Source organism: Jatropha curcas, chromosome 8, assembly GCF_041381405.1.
Source record: "Jatropha curcas cultivar XTBG-Jc1 chromosome 8, XTBG_Jcur_1.0, whole genome shotgun sequence".
Lineage (NCBI taxonomy): Eukaryota > Viridiplantae > Streptophyta > Magnoliopsida > Malpighiales > Euphorbiaceae > Jatropha > Jatropha curcas.
Genome location: NC_143158.1, coordinates 3,630,299 through 3,658,186, shown reverse-complemented (window position 1 = coordinate 3,658,186; position 27,888 = coordinate 3,630,299). Strand labels below are relative to the sequence as shown.

The 27,888-nt window shown below is 35.3% G+C and overlaps 5 protein-coding genes across 9 annotated transcripts; 4 read left to right on the top strand and 1 right to left on the bottom strand.

Moving 5' to 3' along the window:
• Positions 1-1,022: 1,022 nt before the first annotated feature.
• CKX7 (cytokinin oxidase 7) lies at positions 1,023-5,100 on the top strand. The gene is made up of 4 exons (XM_012221810.4): positions 1,023-1,842; positions 2,068-2,343; positions 3,184-3,446; positions 4,667-5,100. Exons 1-4 carry the CDS (start codon positions 1,150-1,152, stop codon positions 4,983-4,985), a joined length of 1,551 nt encoding a protein of 516 aa, XP_012077200.1. The 5' UTR covers positions 1,023-1,149; the 3' UTR covers positions 4,986-5,100.
• A 6,169-nt stretch (positions 5,101-11,269) lies between these two features.
• On the top strand, positions 11,270-18,676 carry SLOMO (F-box family protein). 3 transcript variants are annotated; one of them, XM_020680704.3, is made up of 17 exons: positions 11,270-12,111; positions 12,911-13,025; positions 13,109-13,241; positions 13,712-13,811; positions 13,883-14,080; positions 14,170-14,440; positions 14,527-14,625; positions 14,744-14,832; positions 14,984-15,083; positions 15,184-15,354; positions 16,149-16,301; positions 16,396-16,556; positions 16,642-16,840; positions 17,101-17,561; positions 17,648-17,711; positions 18,076-18,162; positions 18,346-18,676. In XM_020680704.3, the coding sequence occupies exons 1-17, from the start codon at positions 11,627-11,629 to the stop codon at positions 18,424-18,426; spliced, it is 2,967 nt and encodes a 988-aa protein (XP_020536363.1). In that variant the 5' UTR covers positions 11,270-11,626; the 3' UTR covers positions 18,427-18,676. The 3 variants fall into 3 exon arrangements, with proteins under 3 accessions (XP_020536363.1, XP_012077196.1, XP_012077197.1); XM_012221806.4 differs by having other exon boundaries at positions 12,767-13,025; XM_012221807.4 differs by having other exon boundaries at positions 11,271-12,111; positions 12,908-13,025.
• Positions 18,677-18,707: 31 nt separating this feature from the next.
• LOC105638085 (uncharacterized) lies at positions 18,708-21,120 on the bottom strand. Its single transcript, XM_012221809.4, has 7 exons — positions 20,836-21,120; positions 20,609-20,648; positions 20,379-20,449; positions 20,014-20,108; positions 19,514-19,581; positions 19,124-19,234; positions 18,708-19,036 (listed from the first exon to the last, which is right to left on the bottom strand). Exons 1-7 carry the CDS (start codon positions 21,041-21,043, stop codon positions 18,904-18,906), a joined length of 726 nt encoding a protein of 241 aa, XP_012077199.1. The 5' UTR covers positions 21,044-21,120; the 3' UTR covers positions 18,708-18,903.
• Positions 21,121-21,295: 175 nt separating this feature from the next.
• Positions 21,296-24,062, top strand: LOC105638083 (uncharacterized). Its single transcript, XM_012221805.4, has 2 exons — positions 21,296-21,495; positions 23,205-24,062. Exons 1-2 carry the CDS (start codon positions 21,435-21,437, stop codon positions 23,810-23,812), a joined length of 669 nt encoding a protein of 222 aa, XP_012077195.1. The 5' UTR covers positions 21,296-21,434; the 3' UTR covers positions 23,813-24,062.
• Positions 24,063-24,571: 509 nt separating this feature from the next.
• On the top strand, positions 24,572-27,860 carry LOC105638082 (RNI-like superfamily protein). 3 transcript variants are annotated; one of them, XM_020680958.3, is made up of 7 exons: positions 24,572-25,864; positions 26,024-26,162; positions 26,250-26,457; positions 26,553-26,714; positions 27,007-27,082; positions 27,150-27,305; positions 27,429-27,860. In XM_020680958.3, the coding sequence occupies exons 1-7, from the start codon at positions 24,776-24,778 to the stop codon at positions 27,600-27,602; spliced, it is 2,004 nt and encodes a 667-aa protein (XP_020536617.1). In that variant the 5' UTR covers positions 24,572-24,775; the 3' UTR covers positions 27,603-27,860. The 3 variants fall into 3 exon arrangements, with proteins under 3 accessions (XP_020536617.1, XP_020536616.1, XP_012077194.1); XM_020680957.3 differs by having other exon boundaries at positions 26,244-26,457; XM_012221804.4 differs by having other exon boundaries at positions 26,024-26,457.
• Positions 27,861-27,888: the final 28 nt, after the last annotated feature.

Below are 27,888 nucleotides of genomic sequence, written 5' to 3'. Positions count from 1 at the left end.
ACTTATTTTTTATTATTTATTGGCTATATTAATTTGGCACACTACACAAATTTTATTTGGAGAGGGTAACAAGTGTACATATGATTGAAGACGACAACATAAAAACGTAGTATTTTGTTGACAATTTTATGTTTTGTATAAAGTAATAGTTGCATAAAAAAAAAGGTACATGTTAATTATATTGTAATTTATTTTTACACTAAATGCATTTTCAATTTCTATTTTAACCCTTTCGAATTTTTAATTTTATAAATTTATTTAAAGAGTCAACGGTTTGTTGGTTCAATTATTGAAATTTTATTTCTAAGTAAATACAGAAAAATATATGGAGAGAGAATAATGAATTAAAATGGAAAAGAATTTTTTGATAAGGTTATAATTAAGATTCATGTATGGACCACATCAAGAAGGATTAGAATTTGAAAAAAAAAAAAAAAAACACAACAAATGTTGCTCAATAAGTGAGTGCCTTTTGAACTATAATCAACTGAGTAGTGCTCAGGTCCAATTCACAACAATTATTCAAAAGTATTTCTTAATAATCAAATTTATTTAATTGAATTATTAATATATGATAACATTTAACTTTTGACTGTAAATTTCATAATTTTGAAAATGATAATTCAAATAATTATATATAATTAATATTTTATATTAAAACTACTGTATATAATTTATTTTTTGAAGTTACTAAGAATGTAAAAAAAGGATTTACTAAGATTAATGGAATAATTGAATCCACAAACCTTAAAATTATAATGAAATGTACAAGTGTGTGAGTGTTTTTTTTTTTTTTTTTTTGTTTAAATTTTCTCTAAAAAAAGAGAAATTAAAAAATAAAAATAAATTATAAATATACTAGTTTAAGTGGCAGACAGAGGATGTCGATAGGATCACAATGTCAACAGGATACTGAAGTTTTAGGGTGACGTCAAATAATTAATAATGCTTAGCTTAATAAAAAATAATTAACTTCTTTTAAATGATCCAAATCAGCGGCTATTTAAGCCTATAAACTACAAAGTGAAGCTCAAAAATACAAGAAATAGCTCAATAGAGAGAGAGAGAGAGAGAGAGAGAGATAGAGAGTAACAGGCCACCGGATAATTTGACTTGCAAGAAACAAGAAACCTCAGTTCGGCGGCGAAGATGATAGCGTACCTGGGGCCATTCATCCATGAGAACGACACCGACTCTAAAAGAGACGACGACCTTCTAAACGTATTCCAGTCTTTGGACCTCCAAGGCAGCATAGACTACCTTGCCACGGGTTTCGCCGGTAAAGATTTCGGTGGCTTGTATTCTTTGAAACCCCTGGCTATAATCAGGCCTAGGGGTGCCGATGACGTAGCGAGGGCAGTGAAAGCAGCGTACAGGTCACCTAATCTGACTGTCGCTGCAAGAGGAAACGGGCACTCCATAAACGGTCAGGCCATGGCTGATCGTGGTCTGGTCATAGACATGCGCTCCACCGAAGGAAACCACTTCAATATATTGAGAATCAATGGCGAAATCTTGCTTGATGTTTCCGGAGGGGCATTATGGGAAGATGTGCTAAAACGATGCGTTTCAACGTTCAATTTAGCTCCAAGGTCGTGGACTGATTATCTGGGGTTAACCGTTGGCGGGACGTTATCAAACGCCGGCGTTAGTGGCCAAGCCTTCATTTACGGACCACAGACGTCAAACGTGACGGAGTTAGATGTCGTGACGGGAAAAGGCGATATATTAACTTGCTCCGAAACAGAAAATTCTGAACTGTTCTTTGGAGCCTTAGGCGGTCTCGGTCAGTTTGGCATCATCACCAGAGCTAGAGTCAAGTTACAGTCAGCACCGGACATGGTGGGCATTTCTTTATTATCTCTCTTTCAATTTTTTAATTGATTTTGCAAAATCTAGTCACCAGTCTTTTTTTTTTCCGTCTCTCACCTGTCTATTGCTTTATCAGAAATTTTGGTGTACGTTTTTAGTGCATGAATGACACGCTCACGCTACGTAATTATGGTTTGCTTATACAAGTTTGTTCTTTTTTTGTTTATTAATTAAATTATTTGTTATGGTGATTAGGTGAGATGGATAAGGGTTGTGTATTCCGAGTTCGAAGAGTTCACCCGGGACGCTGAGTGGCTCGTGACTCGGCCCGAAGGCGAGTCTTTTGATTACGTAGAAGGTTTCGTGTTCGTTAACAGTGATGACCCTGTAAATGGGTGGCCTTCAGTGCCATTGGACCCAGACCATGGGTTCGACCGGACCGCTATTCCTCGGACAGCTGGGCCTGTTCTTTACTGCCTTGAAGTGGCTCTACACTACCAAAATAATGAGCACACCTCTACGGTTGACACGGTAACTAAGCTCACCAGACCCATTATTTCAATTTACTCGATGATCTCCTGCATTCTGTCTCACAATAACCGATTTGCAATCCAGTGCAGCATTCGTTGATTTAGGCTGGGTACAACCCCCTAAGCCTACGGACGTAAATAGCAAAAAAAACAAACAGTACACCATTTAAACTGTGGGCCCATGCCAATGTGTCCAGTGATGACTGAGTTTTGACCTAGTAGGTTGCTAACTGGGACCCACCTAAACGTTTTGACCATAATAATTTGTGGGTCCCACAATCAAAATAGTCTCGCCGGACGGTCAGTGAAAAAGTCAAAATAAAAAAATTACTTACACGTGTAGGATAATGATCGATGGAGGGCGGCTCATTCTCATCCTCTATCATCACAGCGGCAATGTATTTCACTGTTTACTCTCCAGGACTAACCTGTATGGCCAAAAAAACAGCGAAAAATGGTTTTTTTTTTTTTAAGAAAAAAAAAATCTGAAACTGACTATACGGTAACGCTATATCTCGCACTGGATTTTCTAACACAGCATACAGATGAGAGTTCAATCACTGGATAATTACGAGAATGACACTGTACTTTGATTCGTCTAAGTGTAATTTCAAGTTCGGCCACTTCCGTAATCTGGATGGTTTCTAGGGATAAAATAGTAATATTACAGGAAAGAAGGAGATGTTTAAGTGCTGATCATTGAGATTTTCCTGACATTTTGGTCCCCGCAATTCCACAAATGGCCAAAAAGCCATCATTTTCTGGCATCTGTAGATTATGTCTCTTTAAGCCTTCCAAATGACGTAAATGCCCACGATTAACTAGGTTTCTATTCGTGCAGGTTGTAAACAGCTTGCTTGGACGGCTACGATTTGTCGAGGATTTGCAGTTCCAAGTGGACGTCAACTACGTGGATTTTTTATTGCGTGTGAAGCGCGTAGAGGAACACGCGAGGGCCAATGGGATATGGGACTCTCCTCACCCTTGGTTGAATCTGTTCGTGTCAAAGCGAGACATTGCTGATTTTGATCGTATGATTTTCAAGAACATGTTGAAGGAAGGCGTCGGTGGGCCCATGCTGGTCTACCCACTGCTGCGAAGCAAGTAAGTGTTTCTTTTCAAATTGGACCCCACCGTCATAACTTCAGTTTGTTATTATTGTTCCCCGCATGCCATCCACGTGTAAGCTAAATAGGCTCTCAGGTTTCTGTGAAAGTGACGAGGTTTGAATAACAGCCTCTCCTTCTTACACGTGTCGAGATACAGAAAGCCATAAGCAGGACCCACGAACACTTGTCACGACATCTGAGCCATTTCCTAGTTTCTTAGCATTTCATTTGCTAGACGTAAAAAATGGGGCGGTTAAGATCTTATGGTAGGTAAAACCAATTCTACCGGAGAAATGGGTCCTACCACCATTGCGCCTTCTATGCACCCTGCAGCAATAGATCAAAACCATAAATTTTTTTATATTTGAAAATGCATAGTTAAAGATTCACCAAATTGCGTCAGTTTTGGTTAGTTTAGCGTATAAGCAAAACGTAGAATCAGGGATAGTACACTTTGTGGAACAAAGATACCGTGGGGCCAGAATTATTTTTTAAAAAAAGAAAATAATATTACCATAGGGGTATTTTTGTGATTTAAACAAGTGCAACAAGGTGAGGGTATTTCGGCCATAATAAAGTCTTGCCGTTCGAGAAACGACAAGGAGATTTATTGGCCAGCCAAGCTTACAATGACACCATAATTTGTCTGGGCTCCAATAAGGGAGTTTTTGTTTTTACATAAAAAGAAAAAAAATTGGGTGGCGAAATTACCCTTCCAACTGGCACAATGTAACAAGTTAAGGGTCAAATTCGTCTAGAGTCCAAAGCCAACTACGAGGTGTTGGGAACTTAGCCTGAAAGAGTAGGAAAAAAAAGCTTAGAAATCTTTAAAAAGAAGGGTTTCGTTGTATCGGATAATCTTTGGCTTTTGATGTTGTTAATATAATAGTGTGTTGAAATAAAAAGTATGTGAGAAATAGTGTCTTTATCGATAAGATGTTAAAAAGAAAGTTAAAAGTTTATGGTTCAAGTTCGTTTCAAGAAGATATGATGTAGTCTGGCATTTCTCCCAAGTTCTCGACATGCGACACATGGTTTCAGTTCAATTGCTCAGGCACATATTACCCCCAACCCATCCTTCCCATACGATCTTTTTCAAAATTTCCCTTGGAATCCAATGTCCGTTAGCTATAGATAAGAGAATAATTGTGTGTGAGTCAATGTTAATAGTGGATTACCTGTCTTATTAACTTGATGTTTCATTTTGTGTATCAGATTGGATAATCGGACGTCTGTAATGATACCGTCTGAAGGGGAAATTTTTTACTTAGTGGCATTGCTCCGATTCACTCCTCCATACCCAAAAGTTCCGAGTGTTAAGAAATTGGTATGTCAAAATCAAGAAATTGTCCAATTATGCATTAAGAAGGGATTTGATTTCAAATTATATCTCCCTCATTACCAATCCCAAGAAGATTGGGAACGACACTTTGGAAATCAATGGTCGACATTTGTTGACAGGAAGAAAAGTTTTGATCCAATGGCTGTTCTTGCCCCAGGGCAGAAAATTTTTAAGAGGGTCTGTCAATTGTAATAATCCTAGTACCTTTACAATTAGTTGATGACAAACAATATAAATTGAAGCAATGTAAAGGAATACTATTATTTTCAAGAAAAAAGAAATTAATTGGTCTTTTCTTTTCTTTTTATTTCCTTCAAATGTGGTTGGTTTATACTAATATTTTATATCCTTTCTGGAAAAAGAAGCCAACAACTAAAAGTTGAAACAATGTTCAAAAGACATGCTTGCATTTCACTTCTTGTGTTTTAAAGGAAAAAAAAAAAAAAAAAAAAAAAAAAAAAAAAAAAAGAAGAAGAAAAAAGAAAGAAAATAATTGATTTGACAAAATTGGAGTATTTGGGTCAATAATGCGGCCATGATCATTGTCACAAACTTAACTATCATGTCCTACAGACATATATATATATATTTATAAAAGACAATTAATAAAGGCTATAAAGGCTAAAATGGGCTTCTGTCCTTATCATGCTCTCATTGCAACTACTTGCTTATAGGCTGTAATCCAATCACTTTTAATGTGTCTAGACCATCCAAATTAATAAGTGTCTCATTCTAAGATAATTAAATTTCCTGATTACCGGGAAATATTTAGAATCTGTTGATTTTAGATTTCGAAACTTGTTAAATTTTTCCGATTTTGATAATAATAGAAAACATAGAAATGTATGTTTTTAATTGTAGGATTTGAATGTTGGTGCAAGTTGCAATTACATTAGTTGTTGATGGTCAAAATTGGATTGGAAATTAGGTCATGAGAATCTCTTTTCTTGAAAAAGTTTTCACTTTTCATGCAGATTAAATCAAAAATATACTACTACTGCTAGGTTACTAGTTGTTGTGTTGGTTGGGTGGTTGGTTGGTTGCTCTTTCTTATAAAAAGAAGAGAAAAGATTAAATAAGATGGCCCCACAGTAAACTTTGGAAGGCAATTATAAGATCATGATTTCTTGTAATATGCACCACCCAATCAATGCTCGTGTTAATCCCATGCAAACTGTCTTATACGTTCTTTGGTAAACGTGTCATGCACCGACGTCTTTACATATTACTCCTACTACTACTAATTTACTATACTTAAGTTAAGGTAAATATATTTTTCACTTTCACACCAATTTTTTTTTTTTTTTTTTGGTTAAATTTTAACACTCCTTTAAAAATCTTATCTTTTACTTGAAGGAATTATAAAGTTTGTGGTCGTCCTTCTTATTAAATATATTTTAAATTTTTCATTTTACAGAGATTGTTGGTTGAACCTAAATAATTCAATATAATTTACCATTTAAAATATTTTTATGGGTATTAATTTTTTTTTTGATTTAATTATTAACCATAATCTCAAAAAAAAAAAAAAGAAAGAAAAAGAAAACCTTGGTTATATAAATGTAAGTACGGATTAGATTTCGTTTGACGGATTTGATGCATGACCCAAAAAGAAGACAAACATTAGGTCTCTCCCTCCTTTGAATTCCTTATTTTCTTCTTAAAAGGAACATAAAGATATATTTTTTGGCATGCACAGAATATACTTTTTGCCATGTGAATTATTTCCACTTTATGGGAAGCATATAAAATTAATCTAAAAAGCATATATATAAATTTTATATGCTACATTAGATTTCACAAGAATCAAAATTGGCTATGGTTTAGAAGCATTCATTTGGCATTTTATTCCTAAAAACTTAATCTTTCAATTAATTATTTTTCAAAGGGGCAATCTTGTCTTGAAAATCTAATTTAGGCAACTACATATATAATATAGTTTAGTATAATTACAAAAAGTTAGTCTTGGCCAGTGAGCTTTACAGTTGGAGCCATGATTTATAATTATATATCTCATCTTCAAGATCTTATAATTATATTATATAAAATTATAAACATAGCAAAAGTTTCAAAAGCTTCAACTTTGTCCACACCCACACAAACCCAATCCATTGTTTTCGTTTTGAAAATTCAATACTCAATTTTGCTTTCAATACCTAGCTAGCTAGCTAGCTTAGATAGTTAACCCAACATGTGCCTGACCCCTCCCCAACCTAACTATTAATTCTTGTACTACAAATTGAAGCAAACACTCGAATAAAATTAACTATTTTAATAGCTGTCAATTATTTAATTAGTGTTTCATTAAATGGTAAAAGGAGTAACGTTTCATAATCTGCTCCCTCAAATTCTAAATATTCTTGTAAATTCTATGTTACTGAATATTATAAATAATAAAAATAGTGTTTTTTGACTTTTTAGTTGCCCAATTCATAATGGTTTATGTTTTAGTTTAATTAGTCAGAAATGTAATTAATCAATCGAAGAACAAAGTTAATGTATAAAGAACTAAAATATTAAGTTGGTAATCTAATTAAAGTGTTGGTGCAACTACTTTATCGTATATGAACTAACCGTAGATTTAATGAACTACTTGATTAGCGTATCTTACTTAGAAATGCTTTTTTTTTATTATTATTATTGTTGTCTAATTATTATTACAATTAACTATAATAAGCTGTGATGGGCTTGCAGATGAAATTAAAACATTTATAAAAAGAGCCAAATCGGGCCGGTGGAAGCCTTGAACATTTGACGTGTCTGGCTTATTTACGGCCCAATTTGTCTCTGGCAATTTGATTTTTCTGTTTATCAAATTCCATAAGATATTGTGCTTGGCCCGAAGCTAGTTGACAAACCAACTTGAGCAGCAGAGTAGTTTAAATGTATTCTGGAAACATATGATTCCATCACTTTCTCGAGAAAATTTTGTTCTGTTGATAGAAAACAGAAATTGGGTAACTACAACATATATGTTTACGAGGAGTATTGGGTGAGGTTCTCTCCGCATTGTTTGGAGTATAAAATTACATGCCGAAGTTATCGACTTGCGAATTTTCTAACCAATGAAAACGACGGAATTGGGAATATAAGATTACATGCCGTTTCTCCCAGACGTCACGGCGTGAGATTGGAGAGAAACCTCATGGAAAGCAAGCATGAACCACCAAGAACAAAACGAAAGCTGTCATTTGTCGTTAGAAGTTTGATTTAATTTAATATTGTGACGTTTTGCTTTGGCATTGAATGCCCAACCAGCTTTTTTTCACCTAGTATTACAAACTTTAGATTGGCTTATGGGGTCGGCTATTGGTTGAAGTTAGTAGTCTTGTAATGCAAAGTTTTTCCTGATACTATCTTTTTAATAAATTTCTATTTCAAAGAAAAAAAAAAAAAAAAAACTTTCTGAAAGAGGTTCCTCTCATTTTTGGCACTGCGAATTTCAGCAGGAAGCCCACACGATGGGCTATTAGTTAAGTGTACTCAGCTTAGTTTTGGACTATTGGTGGACTCAAGCCCAATTTTTAACCAAAAAGCCCAAACCCTACAGAAAAGAAGAGGGGAAATGGAGGTATTTGGAGATGCTCAGATGCATGGAATCCACTAAGGACTAATGTATTGTATCAAATCAACGATATAACGTAAGGTATTCTGTTTGGTGGCACACTATAAATAATGGTTTTTGCAAACTTAATATGTGTTGTGTGAATATAAATAGTCAATGGTCGGCCATTTTGGGGTGATTGCATTGTCAACCCTTGATAGACCACCTGAGCTTTTCCAACACCTTTTCATGACCGTTTGATTCCGGGGGTTTCTATGGGACCCACTTGCTGCCACATTGGGAAGCTTAATACATCAGTGGCTTTCTTCTCCTTCTTCTTCTTCTTCTTCTTTAACTTTTTAGATAATGGCTAATTAATCATTCTTTTTTTTGAAAGGGGCTAATTAATCATTCTTAATTAGCATTAAAAACACAAATTAAGGAAAGCCAATTTGATGACCTTTGTTTTAGCGTCTGTATCCCACTACCCGTTAAAGATCATTCTAAATAATGCTAAAGACAAAAACAATTAAGTACGGATTATCCTAGTTGCCACCTAACAATTGTGCATGGAGAACTGTTTGTGTCTTCCTTCTGTACTGTAAGTTATGGCTGCTCTATTAAATTTTTTTTTTTAAAAAAAAACAAAAAATCTGAAAAACAATGGATTACTGGTTCGAGACAGACACTCGGTCGATGAATAGTTAGCATATAATGTAATATCACTTTCATTATTTTGTTGTTTATATATTGAGGAGCATCTCTTGCAAATTGTTATGATTCTTCACTGTTCTTTTGGTGAAATTATGAATGATAATTAACCTAGAGAAAAAAAAAATGCATAAATGGAGGAAAATAATGGAAATTTTTGATATTTTCTTATTAGAAATTGAAAATAAAATAAAAGGAAAATCCTTCTAAAATTGTAGGGAAGAAAAGAACTATAGTAAGGAAGATTGAAAATGAAGTAACTTTATATTCTTTCACTTATCAAGAGACACAAGGGGTTAAAATAATTAATTTTATTTCCCTTTTCTAAAATAAATTAGTTGAATTGATTAGGAAGCCAGAATGCCATTTTATTCATTAATCCTTTGAACTTAGACTAAAGGATCCCACAAATTCTTCTAAAAAAAAAAAAGATCCTACAAATTATTCTCAGAAAAAAAAAAAAAGGATCCTACAAATTTAAAAAAAAAATAAAAGGACTAAAAGGGGAAAAAAAGAAGAAAAAGTTAGACTAAACAAACAATAAAGACAATTATTATTTTAATTTCATCTATATCGAATTTTAATATCAGAATTATAGATACAGTCATGATCCGATAGGTTATATAAAGAATTATTTGAAATATATTACATTATATATATGTGTGTGTGTGTGAAGTCCTCCCTTTAAATAATAGTCAATAAATTACTAAAAAACTCTTATAGTAAAATGAGCTTTCATCTGAAATGAAAATTTTCATTTCTATTGTTCTTATAAAAAGGGACGAGATCAATCAGACTATAATTTATCAATAAATTATAGCATACATTGTTATATAATAAAGAGAGAAAATAATAATTCTTCCAAAAATAATATTTCCAAATTTAAAAATAATTGAAAAGCCTGAAACTAGCTATAGAGAGTAAAAGAGATTTGTCAAGTAGTCAAAAGGTTGTTATTTATGGGGAAGCAAAGGCATTTCAGTTAGAGACAACGAAAAGAAATGAAAACCCTAAAAACTGCAAGTAGTAAAAATGGTGTGTCGCCTCATGGGAGCATGTGTGGTGGTGATAGAGAAGAGAAGACCTTTGTTTGTTCTTCTCCACCATTTAATTTCTGTATAAAGCCCAACAAAATTATTATGATCCAGCGGTGCTGGCTTCTCTTGCTTCCAACTATCCATTAAGGTACAATTAGGGAAGGGTAAACATCTGAGGGAAGGGTCCCTTTTAACCTTCTTTCTTTTCTTTATTGTTGCTCTATTTGATGACATAAATAATGAGGAGAACACACTAAAATTACTTTGAGATCAAGAATTTGCCAACCCATTTTCTGCAAATTTATATATATATATATATATACTTACAAGTTTATCATAAATGATTATGTCTATGGTGTGTTTATAATTTTACATTTATATTCACGTCCAAATGGTACTTAGTTAAAACCTGGTTTTATACTATATATGTTTATGCTCGTATCAGATCCAAATAAAAACTCTTAAAAGATTTTGTTTTTTTAGATGATATTGTAATATAGGCTTTTTATGTTGATCGAACTTTCTGTTACTGAGGATAAGATTTGTCTACATTAAGCCAATTCATAAACGGCAAAAATACTCTTTTTACGACAAGAAAAAATAATTATTTTTTCTGAACTAAACATTCATTAAATCAATACCTATGTGTAGAGGTTTTTTTTTTTTTTTAAAAAAAAACTAATTAATGTATACTTATCCATGTATGTGACTTCTTATAAAACAAAAAAGGAATAAATAAAAATTACCCTATCATATTTTTTATCTCTATCCTCTTTGTATTCTCTATATTCTGATTCTCCTTATTTTTCTATTACTTCATAAGAGCAATCAAAAGAAGCTTATTTAACCAAAAGAAAAATGTTAGATTTGTTTGATAAAATTAATTTTTTAAAAAGATTTTAAAATATCATTAATGAAGTTTTAATATTTATTTTTTATGTTTATGATGTAAAGAATCCATCCACTTGAATAAAGAAAACTCTCGGGACACGCGGGCGCAAATTAAAAGCAGAAAAATCCGTATAATTCCCGTTAGGATGATTTTGGGAGGAAAAGATTTGGTGAAAGTCATTAAACGTCGTCGTCTAGTCTTTAATCAATGTAGATTAGAGACTGAAATTTGAAAAAGATTTTTCATATTCCAATATATAAGTACGAATTCAGCGATTAAATTCACCATTAGCGCCGATCTATTTCTCTCTATCTTTTTATTTTTATTTTTATTTTTATGTTTTTTCTTTGAAGCCTTTTAACAAAAATAAAAACATCCTCACAACCTCAAGATCCGATCAGATCCGTTCAAATCCTCATTTCCTCTCTTTCTCTCTCTAAACCCTCTCTCTGCCATTTCTATGTTTATGCATGTCCATACCGGCCGATTCTTTCTTCCTCGTGCCCTAAAAGCGCAAAATTCAACCCCGATTCCGTTGTCCGGCGGCCAAGTTCGTCTTCAATTTCACTTAAATTTAGGCCTTTTAAAGTAATTTTGATGTGGATCGTGACCTAGGGTTCGTAAAGGTACTGCCTTTACCTTCAATTGCATGAAGATTTGGTGCTGTCTATGCTTCACTTTCGAAGACGAAGAGGAACCTTTGAAGGCTAATAACGTGCAGAATAAAGCCATGAGAGAGGGCGTTTTCGAGAATGACAGCAATCCTGAGAGCAACATTGGGAATAACACGGAGGAAGCGGAAGAGGCTGCGGCTACGAGATTAGCGCTTGCATTGACTGATACTAGGCGGGAGCGTGATGATCAGGACCCGTTGAGGTTGTTTGAGGAGATGATTAGAGCGATGCGTGGTGGTGGTGCTACCAATTGGGACGAGGGAGCACCCGCTTTAGATGATGTCGTACACGTGGTTACTCCACTTGCGTCGAGAAAGACTGGGGTTCGTTGCTCCTGGCGGGCCCAGGGAGAGAGTAGCAGTTCCACGGCAGCATCTGCGGCGCCTGTGACAGGGAGTGGTAGTGAGGATTGTGATCGGGACATGCATAATAAGCGGGCCAAAGTTTACTCCGGTTCTGAGTAAGTCTCTTTATTCTTTTTGGTTTTGAAGTCCCGGTTTTTTAGTAGGTTAGTATGAAAATGTGTTGCATTGCGGTGTATTATTCGTTTTCTCAGAGGACATATGATATTCTGTGAGATCATACATCAAATGGAAGCTTCAATGAAAGTTTAGTATTTGATACTTCTTTGCTGATTGCTGCATGAAATTTTGGCATCTGCCCTGAAATTGTTGTTCTTAATTTTTTTTTTCCTTGAGATTGACTAATACGTGGATATAAATTTATGATGACAATTATTGTTCTTTTCATACTCAAATTATAGGGGAATCTGCAAGTTGTTACCATGTTGGAGAATTCTATCATTGTGTTTTGGCCTATCTGGCAGAATTATCTTGTGTTAGAAAATTTGCAATTGTTATATAGAGATTAACTCGTAGCATTGTTTATTCCGTACCTGTTTTCCATTGCTTTGTGGATGCCTGGATCTTTTATCTATCACCAAAAAACTCCATCAACAGCATTCTCATTTTGATGTCAAACTTGAAGCAACTTGAAAGTGTCACCTGCTTGTCCATGTAACATTATTAGGATTAAGGGATTCATTAACCAGGGAATTGTTTCATAGTTTTGATGGTTGTTGATCCTAATAATTGGAACTCCTTTTTTATCTCCAGTGCTTGTCATTATGGAATGGCTACTTCTTCAGATGCTGGCAATTCTAATTCATCAGCTGATAGAGATTTTAGTTTAATTCAAAGCTCTTCTATTCTGTCAAAGAATGAAATTTTTTATCATAATTTCATGTGGAATAACAGCAGTGATGAGAATCTCTGCGATTCTGGTGGTGGGAGAGATGATGGAGATGACAGTGGTACTTCTAAGACAGAGGATCTAGAAGTTCGGATGGATCTTACGGATGATTTATTGCATATGGTAAAATGCTTTAATATCTTCTTCTTGCATTTATTATAGTTGCTTGCTTCCATATGTGTAATATCCTTGTTTTTTTCTACCAGGTATTTTCTTTCTTGGACCACAATAATCTTTGTCGAGCTGCAATGGTTTGTAGGCAGTGGCGAGCAGCAAGTGCTCATGAAGATTTCTGGAGGTTCTTGAATTTTGAGAATCGAAGCGTGTCTGTAGAACAATGTGAGTGGTATTTGTTGCATACTACTGTTTGGCTAGGTTGTAACATTTCACAATTTTAGTCAACAGTAAGGAATAAAAATTTTAATAAAAATATATGTTGCAGGATTTGGATATTCTATTATAGAATATACATGAGGGAATAATCTTGAAAATGTAGGATATGACATGAATTATGTTTCAAGTAGCAAATTAATATGATTGCATATGCGTTGGCAATATTAGGTGTATTTAAGTTGCGTGGGTGTCCATAACTCTGGAATGAATTGTGCTGCATAAAGCCTATGATAGTCTTACTTTGTGACAATATCTTTATGAGAAGATGTATCTTAACCATTTTCATTGTCATGACTCATGGCTGCTAGTCTAAGTGATCAGATTACCCCTTAAGGAGCAGGTTACACTTATTATCTCTTTCATGTTTTCAAACAATAACTTAGAAATTAATTTGGTCTTGTAATTTGGATCTTCAGTTGAAGACATGTGCCGGCGATACCCAAATGCTACTGAAGTGAATATTTATGGTACTCCCAATATTCACTTGCTTGTTATGAAAGCTGTCTCTTCTTTAAGGTACTCGTGGCTCTTTTCTCTGTTGTTATTCTAACTACATAATGTCATGCTAATCTCTTAATTCTTCTCAGAAATCTTGAGGTTTTAACTTTGGGAAGAGGACTACTAGGGGATCCTTTTTTCCATGCCTTATCAGATTGTAGCATGTTGAAAAGTTTGAATGTCAATGATGCTACTCTGGGTAATGGTGTTCAGGAGATCCCTATAAACCATGATAGGTTGCGTCATCTTCAACTTACAAAATGCCGTGTGGTCAGGATATCTGTCAGGTGAAACAATATTGGTCTCCAAAGCAAACACTAGTCTTCTGTAATTTTGATGAATTTCAATTTTGTGCTAAAATATATATTTTTTTCAGGTGTCCGCAACTTGAAACTTTGTCTTTGAAGCGCAGCAACATGGCACAAGCATTGCTCATTTGTCCTCTCTTGCGTCTCCTTGATATAGGGTCATGCCACAAACTTTCAGATGCTGCGATCCGTTCTGCAGCAACTTCATGTCCTCAACTGGAATTTTTAGACATGTCGAATTGTTCATGTGTCAGTGATGAAACACTACGTGAAATAGCCCTCACTTGTGCTAATCTCCACGTTCTTAATGCATCATATTGTCCAAACATATCACTTGAGGTCAGTTTTTGTAGGTAGCAACTGCCTTTATTTTGGCTATGTGGTTGTACTTTAGTTTGACATGCTTCCTTGTGTTTGTTTTGAAGTCTGTCAGACTGCCCCTGTTGACAGTTCTCAAGCTTCACAGCTGCGAGGGAATAACTTCAGCTTCAATGGCTGCAATTTCTCATAGTTATATGTTGGAGGTTTGGATTCTCCTGCACTTCGTATTCTGAGTCCAGATATATGTGCATCCTTTCTTTGTTGCATCCTTTCTTTGTAGCCAGCATTGGATGTCAAAATCAAAATTGTACTTCCTTTCAGGTTTTGGAGCTTGACAATTGCAGCTTACTGACTTCTGTGTCTTTAGATCTTCCTCGCCTCCAGAACATACGACTAGTACATTGTCGCAAGTAAGAATCCTGCTCTAGCTATAGTCCCTTGCCTTCCATCTCTCAGAAAGTATTCTTGCCTATAGGGTGACAGGAGGGGTGAGTGGGTGTGTTCGTTTGCTCTTCAATTTTTGCTTGCTGTTAATTCTTGTTGTTTCTCCTCTCTTGATAGGTTTGCTGATCTGAACTTACGAAGTGTAATGTTGTCATCTATAATGGTGTCAAATTGCCCAGCACTTCATCGCATTAATATAATGTCGAATTCACTTCAAGTATTCCTTGCAATTGCACAGCTACATCTTTCTTGTTTTCTCCTTTATCATTTTTTACAGTTATAATTCTCAGAGAGCTGTATTATGTTATGACATGCAGAAGCTAGCGTTGCAGAAACAGGAAAACCTAACAACATTGACATTACAATGCCAATATTTACAAGAAGTAGACCTCACAGATTGTGAATCTCTGACAAATTCTGTTTGTGAAGTTTTCAGTGATGGCGGGGGATGCCCTATGCTAAAATCATTGGTTCTTGATAATTGTGAGGTTAGCCAAAATTATTCCTGTTCTTTTTTGAGCCTTTTACTTTTGAGTTTCTGAAATTTGCTCTTACTCATCCTGCAATCAGAGGCAATATTGTTTGTTTTTTATTGTTATCATCCCTGGCATATTTTTTTGTTCTCTTGAGTACAGTTTCCACATGAATTAGTGGGTAGTTTGCTAATGTTGTTGTGAATATGTCAGGAATCCAAATAATTTCAGTATCTGTATTTTCTTTTATTATTTTTAAAAAGAAAAAAGTTGGCAGGCACCTTGTGTAGAATTATCAATTCTGAAATTGGGATTACACTTATTAAGACTTTTCCAATTCAATCACTCGAAGTATTGGGTTCCAGAAATCAGGATTCTATTTCATTATCTTTTGAGGAAAAAAGGATTGATGAGTTGAATGCATTTGAACATTAAGTTTGGGTTTTTTTTTTTTTTTTTTTTTTTTTTTTTTTGTGGGGGGGGGGGGGGGGGGGGAGGTTCTGGCTGGAATCAACTTAACTGGCATCCATAGGTTCACTGTTTTTGGAAAGTACCAATAGCATTCGTTATCTGGCCATTTGTTGATTCATGTAATGTCATGATGAATTAACTTTCAACTGTTTTTGAAATATATTGGTCATTCATGCTCTGCATTTCTAAATTCCACTGTTTTAAGCTCTTGAAAATTTCCCCTTTTGATACATTAGTTGTTGATGTGTGCGTAACAGTACTCTCTAGTATTTGTCTGTGCTTACGGTGGTTGAAAATGACTTTACCTTTTAACTGACTTCAACAAATTACATTTTCAGAGCTTGACAGCTGTGCAATTCTGCAGTACCTCTTTAGTCAGTCTTTCCCTAGTGGGTTGTCGAGCCATTACTGCTCTTGAACTAACGGGTCCTTGTCTTGAGAAAGTTTGTTTGGATGGTTGTGATCATCTTGAGAGAGCATCATTTTCTCTTGTAAGTGGCAATAGTTGCTGCCTATTTCGCTTTATCTCCATGATAAAATTCTCAGTCTGTTATTTACTGTTTGTGATGTTCTACCCTGTTTCAGGTTGCTCTTAGGTCACTTAATTTGGGCATTTGTCCAAAATTGAATGTCCTTAATATAGAAGCACCATATATGGTGTCACTTGAGTTGAAAGGATGTGGTGTGCTATCTGAAGCAACCATCAATTGTCCTCTCCTAACATCTCTGGACGCTTCCTTCTGCAGGTCATGTATCTTATATTGCCTATGCTAATGTTTTGGTTGTCCCTCTGGGTCTTATGACTGATATCTTTCTGGAATGTATGTGCAGCCAACTCAAGGATGACTGCTTGTCTGCAACAACTAAATCTTGCCCACTCATTGAGTCTTTAATACTGATGTCTTGCCCTTCTGTTGGTTCTGATGGACTTTACTCTTTGCACCGGCTTCCAAATCTTACTGTGCTAGATTTGTCGTATACTTTCTTGATGAATCTCCAGCCAGTTTTTGAGTCTTGTTTGCAGCTAAAGGTAATTACCATGGTTATTTTAATTCTTCACTTTACTTGGAGTACTTGGGTTGGATAAGGATACTGAGGCATTCACATTTCACTTCATTCGCCAACAAGGAGATTTCATTGTTTCATCTGTGCAATGATTATTTGAACTTGACAGCTTACGCTTTGTACATTATCCATGCTTTTGTTTGTTTCCTTCTTGTTTGGTTGGATGATATGTACGAAATCGGTGGCCTTTACTGTTGGTCCTCATTCTACTTCTTGGCCTTGAAGGTACTGAAGTTGCAAGCTTGCAAGTATCTCACCGACACATCATTGGAGCCTCTTTACAAGGAAGGTGCTCTGCCAGTGCTTCAAGAGTTGGACTTATCTTATGGGACCCTCTGTCAGTCTGCAATAGAGGAGCTTCTTGCATGCTGTACACATCTCACTCATTTGAGCCTGAATGGCTGTATGAATATGCATGACCTAAATTGGGGATGCAATGGAGGTCAACTTTCTGATTTGCCACGTGTGTATGATTCATGTGCCCTTTCTAATGAAGCAATTGTGCCGATTGATCAGGCAAACCGATTGCTACAAAACCTCAATTGTGTAGGTTGTTCGAACATTAGAAAAGTTCTCATTCCACCAATGGCACGATGTTTCCATTTGTCATCACTAAACCTGTCATTATCTACCAATTTGAAGGAAGTTGATGTTGCTTGTCTTAGTTTATGTGTTCTTAATTTGAGGTATTTTTTTTGCAATATGCTTTGATATGTTTATTTTGATCTATGCTCATCAACTAGTTGATTTCTTTATTTTGTTTGCTTCTTAGTAATTGTTCCTCTTTGGAGATATTGAAGCTAGAGTGCCCTAGATTGACCAGTTTATTTCTTCAGGTATGTGCCTTGTGTCTTTGGATTGAATTCTCAGACATTTATCTTGATATTGTTCAGGTGGAAGGGGTAAAGGAAAGCTTTTACTGACATATCCATCAGTAGATTGGAATTGGATAACGTAGGAAGTTAGCTTGTGACTGGCATATTCTCCAATTTTTTGTATTTACTCTTTCACTATAGTGACGTGCAATTTGCCATTTGGCTATAAATAGCTCAGGATGAGCACTATTGGTGGTTCCCCCTCCTCGCACTGCCTAACCCATCTCCCATGCTTTTTTGACCAACTATTAATTTGTCATTCTTGTTAAAGTAAAACTGCTTCATCGAATGTTGTTTACTCACTACATGGTTAATGGGCTTGCAGTCTTGTAATATTGACGAGGATGATGTTGAAATTGCCATATCTCGATGTAGCATGCTGGAGACTTTAGATGTGCGTTTTTGTCCAAAGGTGAGAACACTTAATTGGTTTCTTTCTATAGCTTCCGTCTAGATGAAAACTGTAACAAGTTGCTGTCTTCATGGCAGAATGCACTTCTTATCAGTTTGCTTTCATTCCAAGTTGATTTTATTGATATCACGTTTTATGTTGTTATTCTTGAAACAAATTTTGGGTTGATATGCTAAATGTCAGATATGCTCAATAAGCATGGGAAGATATCGTGCAGCATGTCCAAGTTTGAAGCGAGTCTTTAGCAGCTTGTCGCCTTCATGATGTGAATAAAGAGATTTACTTGAATTTTTTGCGGTGGTGATTCACTTTGAGGTGAAGCGGCAACGTTATTTTTGTGTGCTATCCTCTGGTTTTTTACTTGCTATATTGTAAATGTCCTACCGTCATGATGATGTCTGTTTGAGTACATAGGCACTTTGATGTAGCAGCTTCCGTATTGTAACAAAACAATAAATAATCTTTGTTTTCACTATTATTGCTTGTGTATAATATATTTAAGATTTGTAGGAAATTCTGTAGTTGCTCCTTACATTTTCTATGTATTTGGTTATAAAACTGCATGTTTTTGCTATTATTAAGAGCAGATCGTACAAAATATCTGATACCAACTAATCTGGTGTGTGATTCTCTTTCAAGTAAAGGAAAATCATTTGCCACTCTAGTTTCTGGCTATTGATCGATCATATGGTATAATGGGGAGTCTTAACATTGTGGTAATATACAAACAAAATTGATGATTCATAATATTGATTCCAACTCTTTCAATTCTGGGTCTAAGATTTCAGGTTCATCTTCTTCTTGTGGGCTTCTATAGGCATCTGCAATAGCCTTTCCTTGATCTAAAATATCTCGAGGAACTGTCCTGAGGAGGCTGAAAAGTGCAAAACTTATCATGAAAATGTAATACTGCCTCCATTAGAGAAAAAGGGTTTTACATTCTTTTCTCTCAAAGAATTACCTGTCTAGCGAATTAAGAGCGACACCTACTTTTTCCTTCATTGATTTGACTGAAGCTTCTGGATCATTTCTTGATGCACGCAGAAGCAAGGAATCGAGTTCTTCCAAGGCTCTACAAAAGTGGAAATACTATCACTATCAAAACTCAAATAAGTTGCTCACATGTTAATTTACAAACTAAAATTAATCGAAATTAAAACAGTTTTCAACTGTCATGGTTCCCATGAATATGGTACAAATCCTAGTTGCATTCATCGAACAACGGGTCTGATCCCACCATGCCTCTGAAATTATTCTTAGAAAGACCAGAGTGCAAGGCATTTCAGCAACAAAATGGTATGACGAAATTTCTTTTGGTTTTTGAAAATGGCTGAAAGATTATCGCAAATACCTGAGACATAGATCAACATCATTGAAAGCAGTGTTGCCACTTCCAGCATCAGAAGCGTATTGTGCAACCTGAAGTTCCGAAGAAAATTTCCAAAAGCTCAGGAACTCATGTACAGAAAGACTGCCATAAAGCAAATCCAAATGAGAATGATGAATGATGCTTCAGATATCTTACACAATAACATAGACTCCCAGATGAGACCGACCATGACAACAAGAATGCAGAACAAATCATCTAACCAATTTATATTTATAAGCACATTGCAATTGGTTGGTTTTGTTAAAACCAAACATCATATTTCCTTCGAAATATTTCTCAACCAGGAATATGATACCAACAGATACACTCGATACCAAAAAGTGTGGCTAGACATATACTGTATGAGGCCTTTGCAAATTAAAAGCTGCATGTGGTAGCCTTGGTGATTACATTTTGGGTTGTGCAACAAAGGATTTTTGATATGTTATTAGTTTATTAAGAATGCAAGGGATTTAACTTACTGCTCGAATATTTACACGAAGAGATGCTGCAGGACCGGAGCGTAGTAGAGATCGATAGTTAGCAAATTGGGGTTGATCAACCTCCAAAATTTTCACTGTTGCAATCAAAGAATAAAATAAAAACTTTCAATATCTTCCAACAGGGGTAATCAGGCTTCATTTCTAGCAAATTGTGAGAAGGATGACATTGAAACACTTTTTAGGGTACTACCAATGTTTAAGAACCAAATCACAGAAGAATCCATATTGAACTACGTAATACTACATGATTTTGCACAACATCTTGCTGTATAGAACGAAATCAGTAATTTACACCATCTACTTCTATGAAGAAAGAAATTTAGTAAAAAGAAGGAATCAATTACCCAAGTCCTTAATCTGCAACTGGGTCAATATTACAGCAGGAACATATGCCTCAAGTGGGTCGAGCTTTTTTCTGTTAAACAGTATACGCATATAATCATACAACAACAACTAGGTGAACTGCGCTATATGAATCCATGTTTCCGTTACCAAATATAGCTATTATAATGCATTAATAATTAACATTGGAAAAAAAAAAATTTGAAGTTCTATTCTATATCTGAGTCCTTACTTTTTCACATACTTATCCAAAAAGTTAGCTGCAATTGCATCTGCAATAAAAAAAAAATTTAAAAATTATATTAATTTAGTTAGAAAACACATCTTACAATTTCTTCAATTCTCAATACTGAACAACAGAAGTGACTAAATTTTCTTTATATATATATATATATATATATATATTGTTCTCTTGCTTTCTAAGTAAAAGAGTGTATATAGATAATTAATGGCGCATACGATTAGGTACAGGGAATATATGCGAGAGAAGGAGAGAGATGGAGACCAATCGCCTGTTAGTCTCCCGCCATCTTGGGGAGGACAACGCGCACCTCACTTGAGAGAAACTCTTCTTCTTCCTTGGATCTTTTGAGGAGAAAGCAAGCGGGAAAGCTGAAGGATTCAAAGGACCGACGCTAACGTGCGCCGCGGAGTGAGGTGTTGGCATGGCGCTACTGCAACATTAGACCTCGATTAAGGAAGAAAGAGTTATCCGTTGAAGGAGAACAGAAAATGAAAGAAAAAGAAACTACTCCTATCCATTTGTTCCCAACTTGCGCCTGCCACGTGGTTAATGTTCAAATAACAGATTTGCCCTTTAATTTTTTAAGCATTTACTAACTAACACAACGGTCGGGTATGACCCGAAAACCGGGTTGGTGACATGTCGGTCATGTTTAATAATCTCTCCAAACCAAAAACCAGTGAGCCACAGTTGTAAAGCAACCAAAGCGAAGTTGACATATCACTTGCCGACCCATCATCTGTTTCATATCGGATCTCTTTCTCTATCATTAAAATCATTCCCCACTCTAAAGTACAGCTCTGATATAGCAGCAATGGCTACATTGTTTCTCGTACTCCCTCTTCTCTTTGTTTCTGCTTCTGCTAATTTTCATAGTAAGCTTCTTTTTTAACCTCTCTCTTTTATCAACTCTAATGTCTGTTCCTATTATGGATTTGGGAATGTATTTTGTTCATGCATTAAGTGCTTGATCTGCTTTTAAAACTTTAGAAATCTGTTTGCTTATGTGGGTCTTTTTACTTATTTCGGAATGTGGCTTCTTTGTTCTGCTTAAGTTCATTAATTATATCTATTGGCATTGTAGTAGATTTTCTTTAAACTTAGTAGCTGCGTGATTTAAATTGTCATAATATAGATCTCTGCTTTAGACACAAGTTTACTCTTGTGGGAACACCTTTGATTTCATTTCTGGTTTTGGATTTTTCTTTTTTTCTTTCTTTTAAATCTTTTTGCCGATGATTAAATGAAAATGAGAACAGGTTGATTATTTGGATCTTGGATGCTTCAATTTTCTATTACAAAAAAAAAAAAAAAAAAAAAAGTCAACTCTAAGGAAGTTAGAGTATCCATTTTTTTATTTATCGACTTGAGATTCCAATTTGGAGATTAAAATGAGAAATGTTGGACTAGAGGGGCTATTATAATACTTCAATCACACCTTTAGTCTTGTTTGGATAGGCTAACCTTGTTGCAATCTATGTTGTTTTAGCCGAAGAAAAGATGCCGGTTTGGCTAATCTTTGCTGTCTTCATTATGGTTATGTGAAGAGTGAACATAGAAACAGTAAAGTCCTAATAGCTAGAAATGTTATTGTTAGCGATTAGGCTTTATCTATCACGGATTAACAATCATCTCTCAATAATAAACACTTTCCCTACATTACGCGAATCAAGGTAAAGCAATTTAACTATGAACAAAGGAGCCACTTGTTTCTGAGTGTACATTGTGAATGGTGTTTCCAGAAACTTCAGCCTTTATGTGAGTATTTTTTGTGTGCTAAATTTAAAAAATGGGATGTTACATTGTCTCCTGGTTTGGGTTTTGGAGTTCCCCAAACTTGGATGGCTTTGGCTTTTTATCTTAGAATTGTGGAAAATCAGAAATAAAACAACTTCAAGGATTTGTTAGTTTGAGAGACTGAAGTGGTGGTGAGGAGGCCTTTTCTTTTCTGATTTTTTTGTAGCTTGAGAGTTTGCAGATTTTATTTTTATGCTTACTATTTATGTCCATGCAAGGGAATAAAGCAATCCTTTTCCTTTTGCAACTCCTAACTAAGTGCAGCATTCATCTTTCTTGTTTCCATCTCTTTTTATTTTTATTTGTTTTTTTATGTTTTATTACAAAAAATACATAGGCTATGTTAACTGTACCCAGATCTGCCTTTGAAAGATTCATCAGAATTAAAATTGTCTCACCAATATGGCAGTTAATGCAAAATTTGGAGAAAGAGTAGGAAAAAAGTGCATCTTATAAACCGGGGAATACCTTCTACCTGATCTTCAATTGATAAGATAAAGAAAAGGTCTCTGGAGTGGCTGAGTTAGAAGATGAAAACTTTGTTCTAAAGCAAAAACTACTTTATGTTTTTGTCTCAAGAAACTATGATGTAATGTACCCTTTCGTAGCTATCACAGGTTATGGGACATGCCTCATATCATATGGGAGCAGAAAAACATAAATTTCCTAACAAAATTTAACATAGTTGTACAGCCTTAGTTAAAATTCACGTTGCATACTGTTGCTTTTCTTTGGTCATTAATTTATGCCTGAGTTTTAACCAAGTTTCCCTTTTCATGTACATTAGACGTGGTAAAAGTAACAGATAACCCTGCGGATGAACTGGTGGCTGTGCTTACAAGCAATAGGACCGCACACAAGGGATCAACCCTCTATGACAATCCAGGCCTAGCCTGCATTGCTTTACAATACATAAAAGCCTATCAAGGGGATTGTGGTGCTGTTGGAGGACCAGATGCCAAGAAACCTGCTGAATCTGAATTTGCTGAAACTTTTGCTCCTACTTGTGGAGTAACAGTCTCAACTCTCACTCCAATAACTGGTCGTTTACTTGCCTGCCAGTCCAAGTATGTCGATCCAGCTGAAGCATTCTCAGATATTCTCATGAAAAACAGCAAGAGCTTAGAGATTCTATACGATAAGAATCACACTGAAGTCGGGGCTGCGGTTACTGGCACTGATGGTGGATCTCCCTATTTTTGGTGTGTATTGTTCAGCAATGGTAAGCGAAACAGTAGCTTTGCTTTAGAGGGAGGTGTGGCTAAGGTAACAAGACCTGGATGCTTTAGTGGTGCTAATGATCAATGCAATGGTGCTAGTGGTTGGCCCAAGCCTCTTGCTCTATGGCCCTATGCTGCTGCTTTGTTTGCACTGATATATGCATTTGTTCTATAATTCCTTCCTTTTCCGGACTTGAAGTGTTATCCACTTGATTTTCAAGCCCTCTCTTTTTTTGTTCTATTGTATTAGATGGCTTGGCCCTAGTAATTGTTTGTTTTAATCATTATTTCATGTCATTTTGAGTGTAATACTGAGCCATTCTTTTTTTTTTTTTTTATTCAGTTTTCTTTTCATTTATGTAATATTCTGGACCACCTGAATATGCTCCAAGAAATGCATTTCTTTTTATCTTTTTCCCCTTTAATGCAAATTCAAGCAGGAAGGCTACAATTCTGAGATTGTTATTTACTATTTTCATCCATTTTAATTTTTCATATGTAATCTCCACAAAATTTCCCTCACTCACTATGGGTTTGTTGCATGAATTGATAACCTTCTGAAAATAATATATGCTATTGGTTAATTCTTTTGATGAGCAATTAAAAACAATGCTTTTAGAGGAAGAAGAAACAATTAATGTTATTTTGGGAAGTACACCCAGCAATCAGAAGCACAATCTTTGTATGCGTCTAAAATCTCTCTCAGAAGAAAAAAATCAAATCATTAAACGCTGTTGTTTACTTCATAATCGTGACGGAACGGAACCTTTCTGAACGACGTCGTTATCAAGAACAAACAGTGTGAAGGCGACGAGTGTTCCACTTATTGGAAGACCGCTAGTCAACAAGTAAACGTCTTGTTGTCTCTAACAATGCAATAGAAATTGTTTTGTCAGTTAGCTTTAAGCGGGAACTATATAAATGCACGGAAACAGCGCGTATATGAAAGTGGAAAAATTAGAGTGACTCCAGAAAAGCATAATCATTTTATAATTTATATATTGTAGAATCTGAACTCCCAAATTCAGTGGAAGACGAGTCGGTTTCTTGATTAAACTTTGTTCTCTTTTCTCGAGAAATTGACGGAACTTTGCATTCGAGAACAAGAAAGAAAGAAAGACTGGGAAGAAATTTATAGATGGATTTGGGGGACGGAAACGAGAAAGAGAAACCCAAAATTGATCTGAATTTACCGGTCCAAGAGCCTTTAAGTGGATTAGGGTTTGAAGATTCTGTTTCTTTGAATTACGTTTTCCATCAGAAACCCAAAATTGATCTGGATTTTCTAGTCCAAGAGTCTTTAAGTGGATCAGAGTTTGAAGATTTTATTGCTTTCAATTCCGGTTTCCACCAGAAAAAAACGGACTTCGGGTTAGTTGATAGTAGTGATCCGGATAATTGTTATGGTGGTAATATCTGGAGAATGGAGAGAGACCCAGGTGTTGAAGGGAGTAATTCTTCGAGTAAGAGAAGGAGATTCTCCGTTGAAGAAAAGGCAAAGGCCAAAATTGATAATAGAATGGAGAATCAGGATTTTGAGCAATACCCAATTGAAGAAGTAATTGGAAAGATAGATGTAGTCTATGTATCCTCTTCAAGTAGTGATGAGCCAGGAATGCTAAACAAGGAACTTGTAGAGCTAAATCTTTTTGTGGAGGAACATGTTTTGCCTAGAGAAGAAGCTGTGGAGTCGGATGTGACAAGTCCCTTTTTCAATGAAACTGAAGAAATATCAAGAATAGAACCCACAAAAAAGCAGCGTTGTATAGCTAAAAGTGTTGCTCAAAGACTTGCACATCCTGAACAGCATCAGCAAGGAACAGGAATCAAAGAAAGAGCAACAAAATTGAGTGAAGTTGATAGCAAATTAGATGATTCTCAAAGTCCATTTTTTTTGGCAATGGAAGCAATCAAGAAGAGGAATTTTCGTAAGGAATGGGGGCCTGCAACAAACAAAGGACCCAGAAGGAATGTTCCTAAACTGTTGGATCTTAGTCTCAGAGTTCTTGCTAGGAATGCTGATAAAATTGTGTCACTTGAATTTGTTCCAGACCATTTAAGGCATAGGCTTAGTCAAATGGTTTGTTCTTCTGGAAAAATGGATGCACGCTTTGTTGAACTTCTTGCAAGGAATTCTCCGACTGAAATACGCGTTAGGGGCGCCTCAAACTTGACAGAAGACGAATGTACCAAAATATTTGGTTCCTGTCATTTCAAGAACTTGACTGTGAGTAACTTTACAAGTTTATATCTGTTAATACGTTTATTATATTAATGAAGTTTATAATTCTAGTTATTATTTAAGTCAGAGAAGAACCAAGATTGAAAAGAATCAAATGATTAAGATTTGTCATTTAGTTGTGATTTTGTTGGGGATCTCGGACAGGTGCTACAACTTGACCTTTGTGGACTATGTATGACTGATTATGTATTGGGTGACACATTAGCTCTGAAATTGAACAGCCTTCCTAAACTAGCCACCATATCTTTGAGGGGTGCACATCGTTTATCTGATAATGGGCTAGGTGAGTTTGCTGTTTGTGCACCTGCATTACAATCTATAAATCTTAGCCAGTGCTCTCTTCTAACATATCGTGGCATCGAAGTTCTAGCTAATCATTATGGATCTACTTTGAGAGAGCTATATATAGATGATTGTCAAAGCATACACGCCACACGTATTTTACCAGCATTGAAGAAATTCAAGCATCTAGAAGTGTTGTCAGTAGCAGGTATTCAGACTGTTAATGATGTTTTTGTTATTAGAATTGTTGAAGCACATGGCATGAATCTCAAGGAGCTTGTTTTTGCTAATTGCGAGTGAGTTTCTCTGACTTGTTACACTTACTATCAACATCTTTCTTTTTTTTTTTTTTTTTTTTTCAACTAATAAGGATGCTTTTGAATGGATGCAGGAGGTTGACTGATGAAGCACTTAAATTTGTGGGCAAATCTTGTCCCAATTTATGTGCCATTGACCTTTCACATTTGCATAACTTGACAGATTCAGCTTTACAATATCTAGCAGATGGTTGTCGATCAATTCGCAAACTCACACTTCGCCACAATGATTTTAGGTTTTATATCTGCAGATCCTATATCAATGTCTATTTTTATTTGTGCATTTACACTGGTAATGTTTCTGTTGAAGCTAGTTACCACCATATTGTATGAAGGTGTCTACCATTTAAGTAATTGTTGTTAATGGAATTGATTGTGCTTTTACTAACTATTTCATATATATTACATTTTGAAATTAATTGGGATTGTTAGGAGTCACTGATTTTGATTCATAGAACCAGTTTTATGTGGTTGTAGTTTATTGTTCTATGTTTTACATTTTACTATATAAATTTCTACACATGACAGTGATGAAGCTATTGCTGCCTTCTTGGAAGTCTCTGGGAAGTCTCTAAATGTGCTTTCACTGAATCACATCAGCAGGGTGAGATATAATCAATCTCAATTACACACTTTGTAGGAGAGCAACCTTAATGAGTAACTTTTAACAGGTCGGTTTCAACACTGCTGAATCAATTGCCAAATGTTCAAGAAACCTGTTGAATTTGGACTTGTCGTGGTGCCGCAAGTTAACAAATGAGGCTATCAGATGGATTGTTGACTGCTGCTCATCACTGAAGGAGCTCAAAATCTTTGGATGCACACAGGTAAACAAGAAAAATATTGAGCCAGTTTCATTTTAACTTTGAAATTAAAAAATAATAGTAATAAAAACTCGTGTTTTACGGTAATCTTGTTTGATTTAAGACGGTTTTGCTACATTTGTGCAGATTACAGATGTGTTTGTGAACGGCCACTCCAATTCTCTGGTGAATATCATTGGATATAAGATGACTTCAATTTTGGAAACTGTTGATTTGTTTAGACCTGAAGAACCTCCATTACGCTATTCTCCTCTGTTAGATTTCGCTGAGGAGAAGAATGGAGATTCCTCTCATCCTTAAATTTTGCTAATCTCTGCTCCACATGAAAAATGCCTCTGTTTCCTAACATCTAATATTCTTCAAAGATGAAAAAACAAAAATTACAAATTGGAGAATTAGGAATTTTTGGTTGGAAGGATCAGGATTTGGATTTCCAGTAAAAACTCTTTTCCAGGATTCATTTTCTGCTAATAGCAAATTAGCATGTAATTTAATTTGTAAGAACTCATTATATCACCTTCATTGAACATAAAGAATCGTACTGGTACTAAAATTCAATTAGCTGTGTAGAGAGATGAAAAAGGAG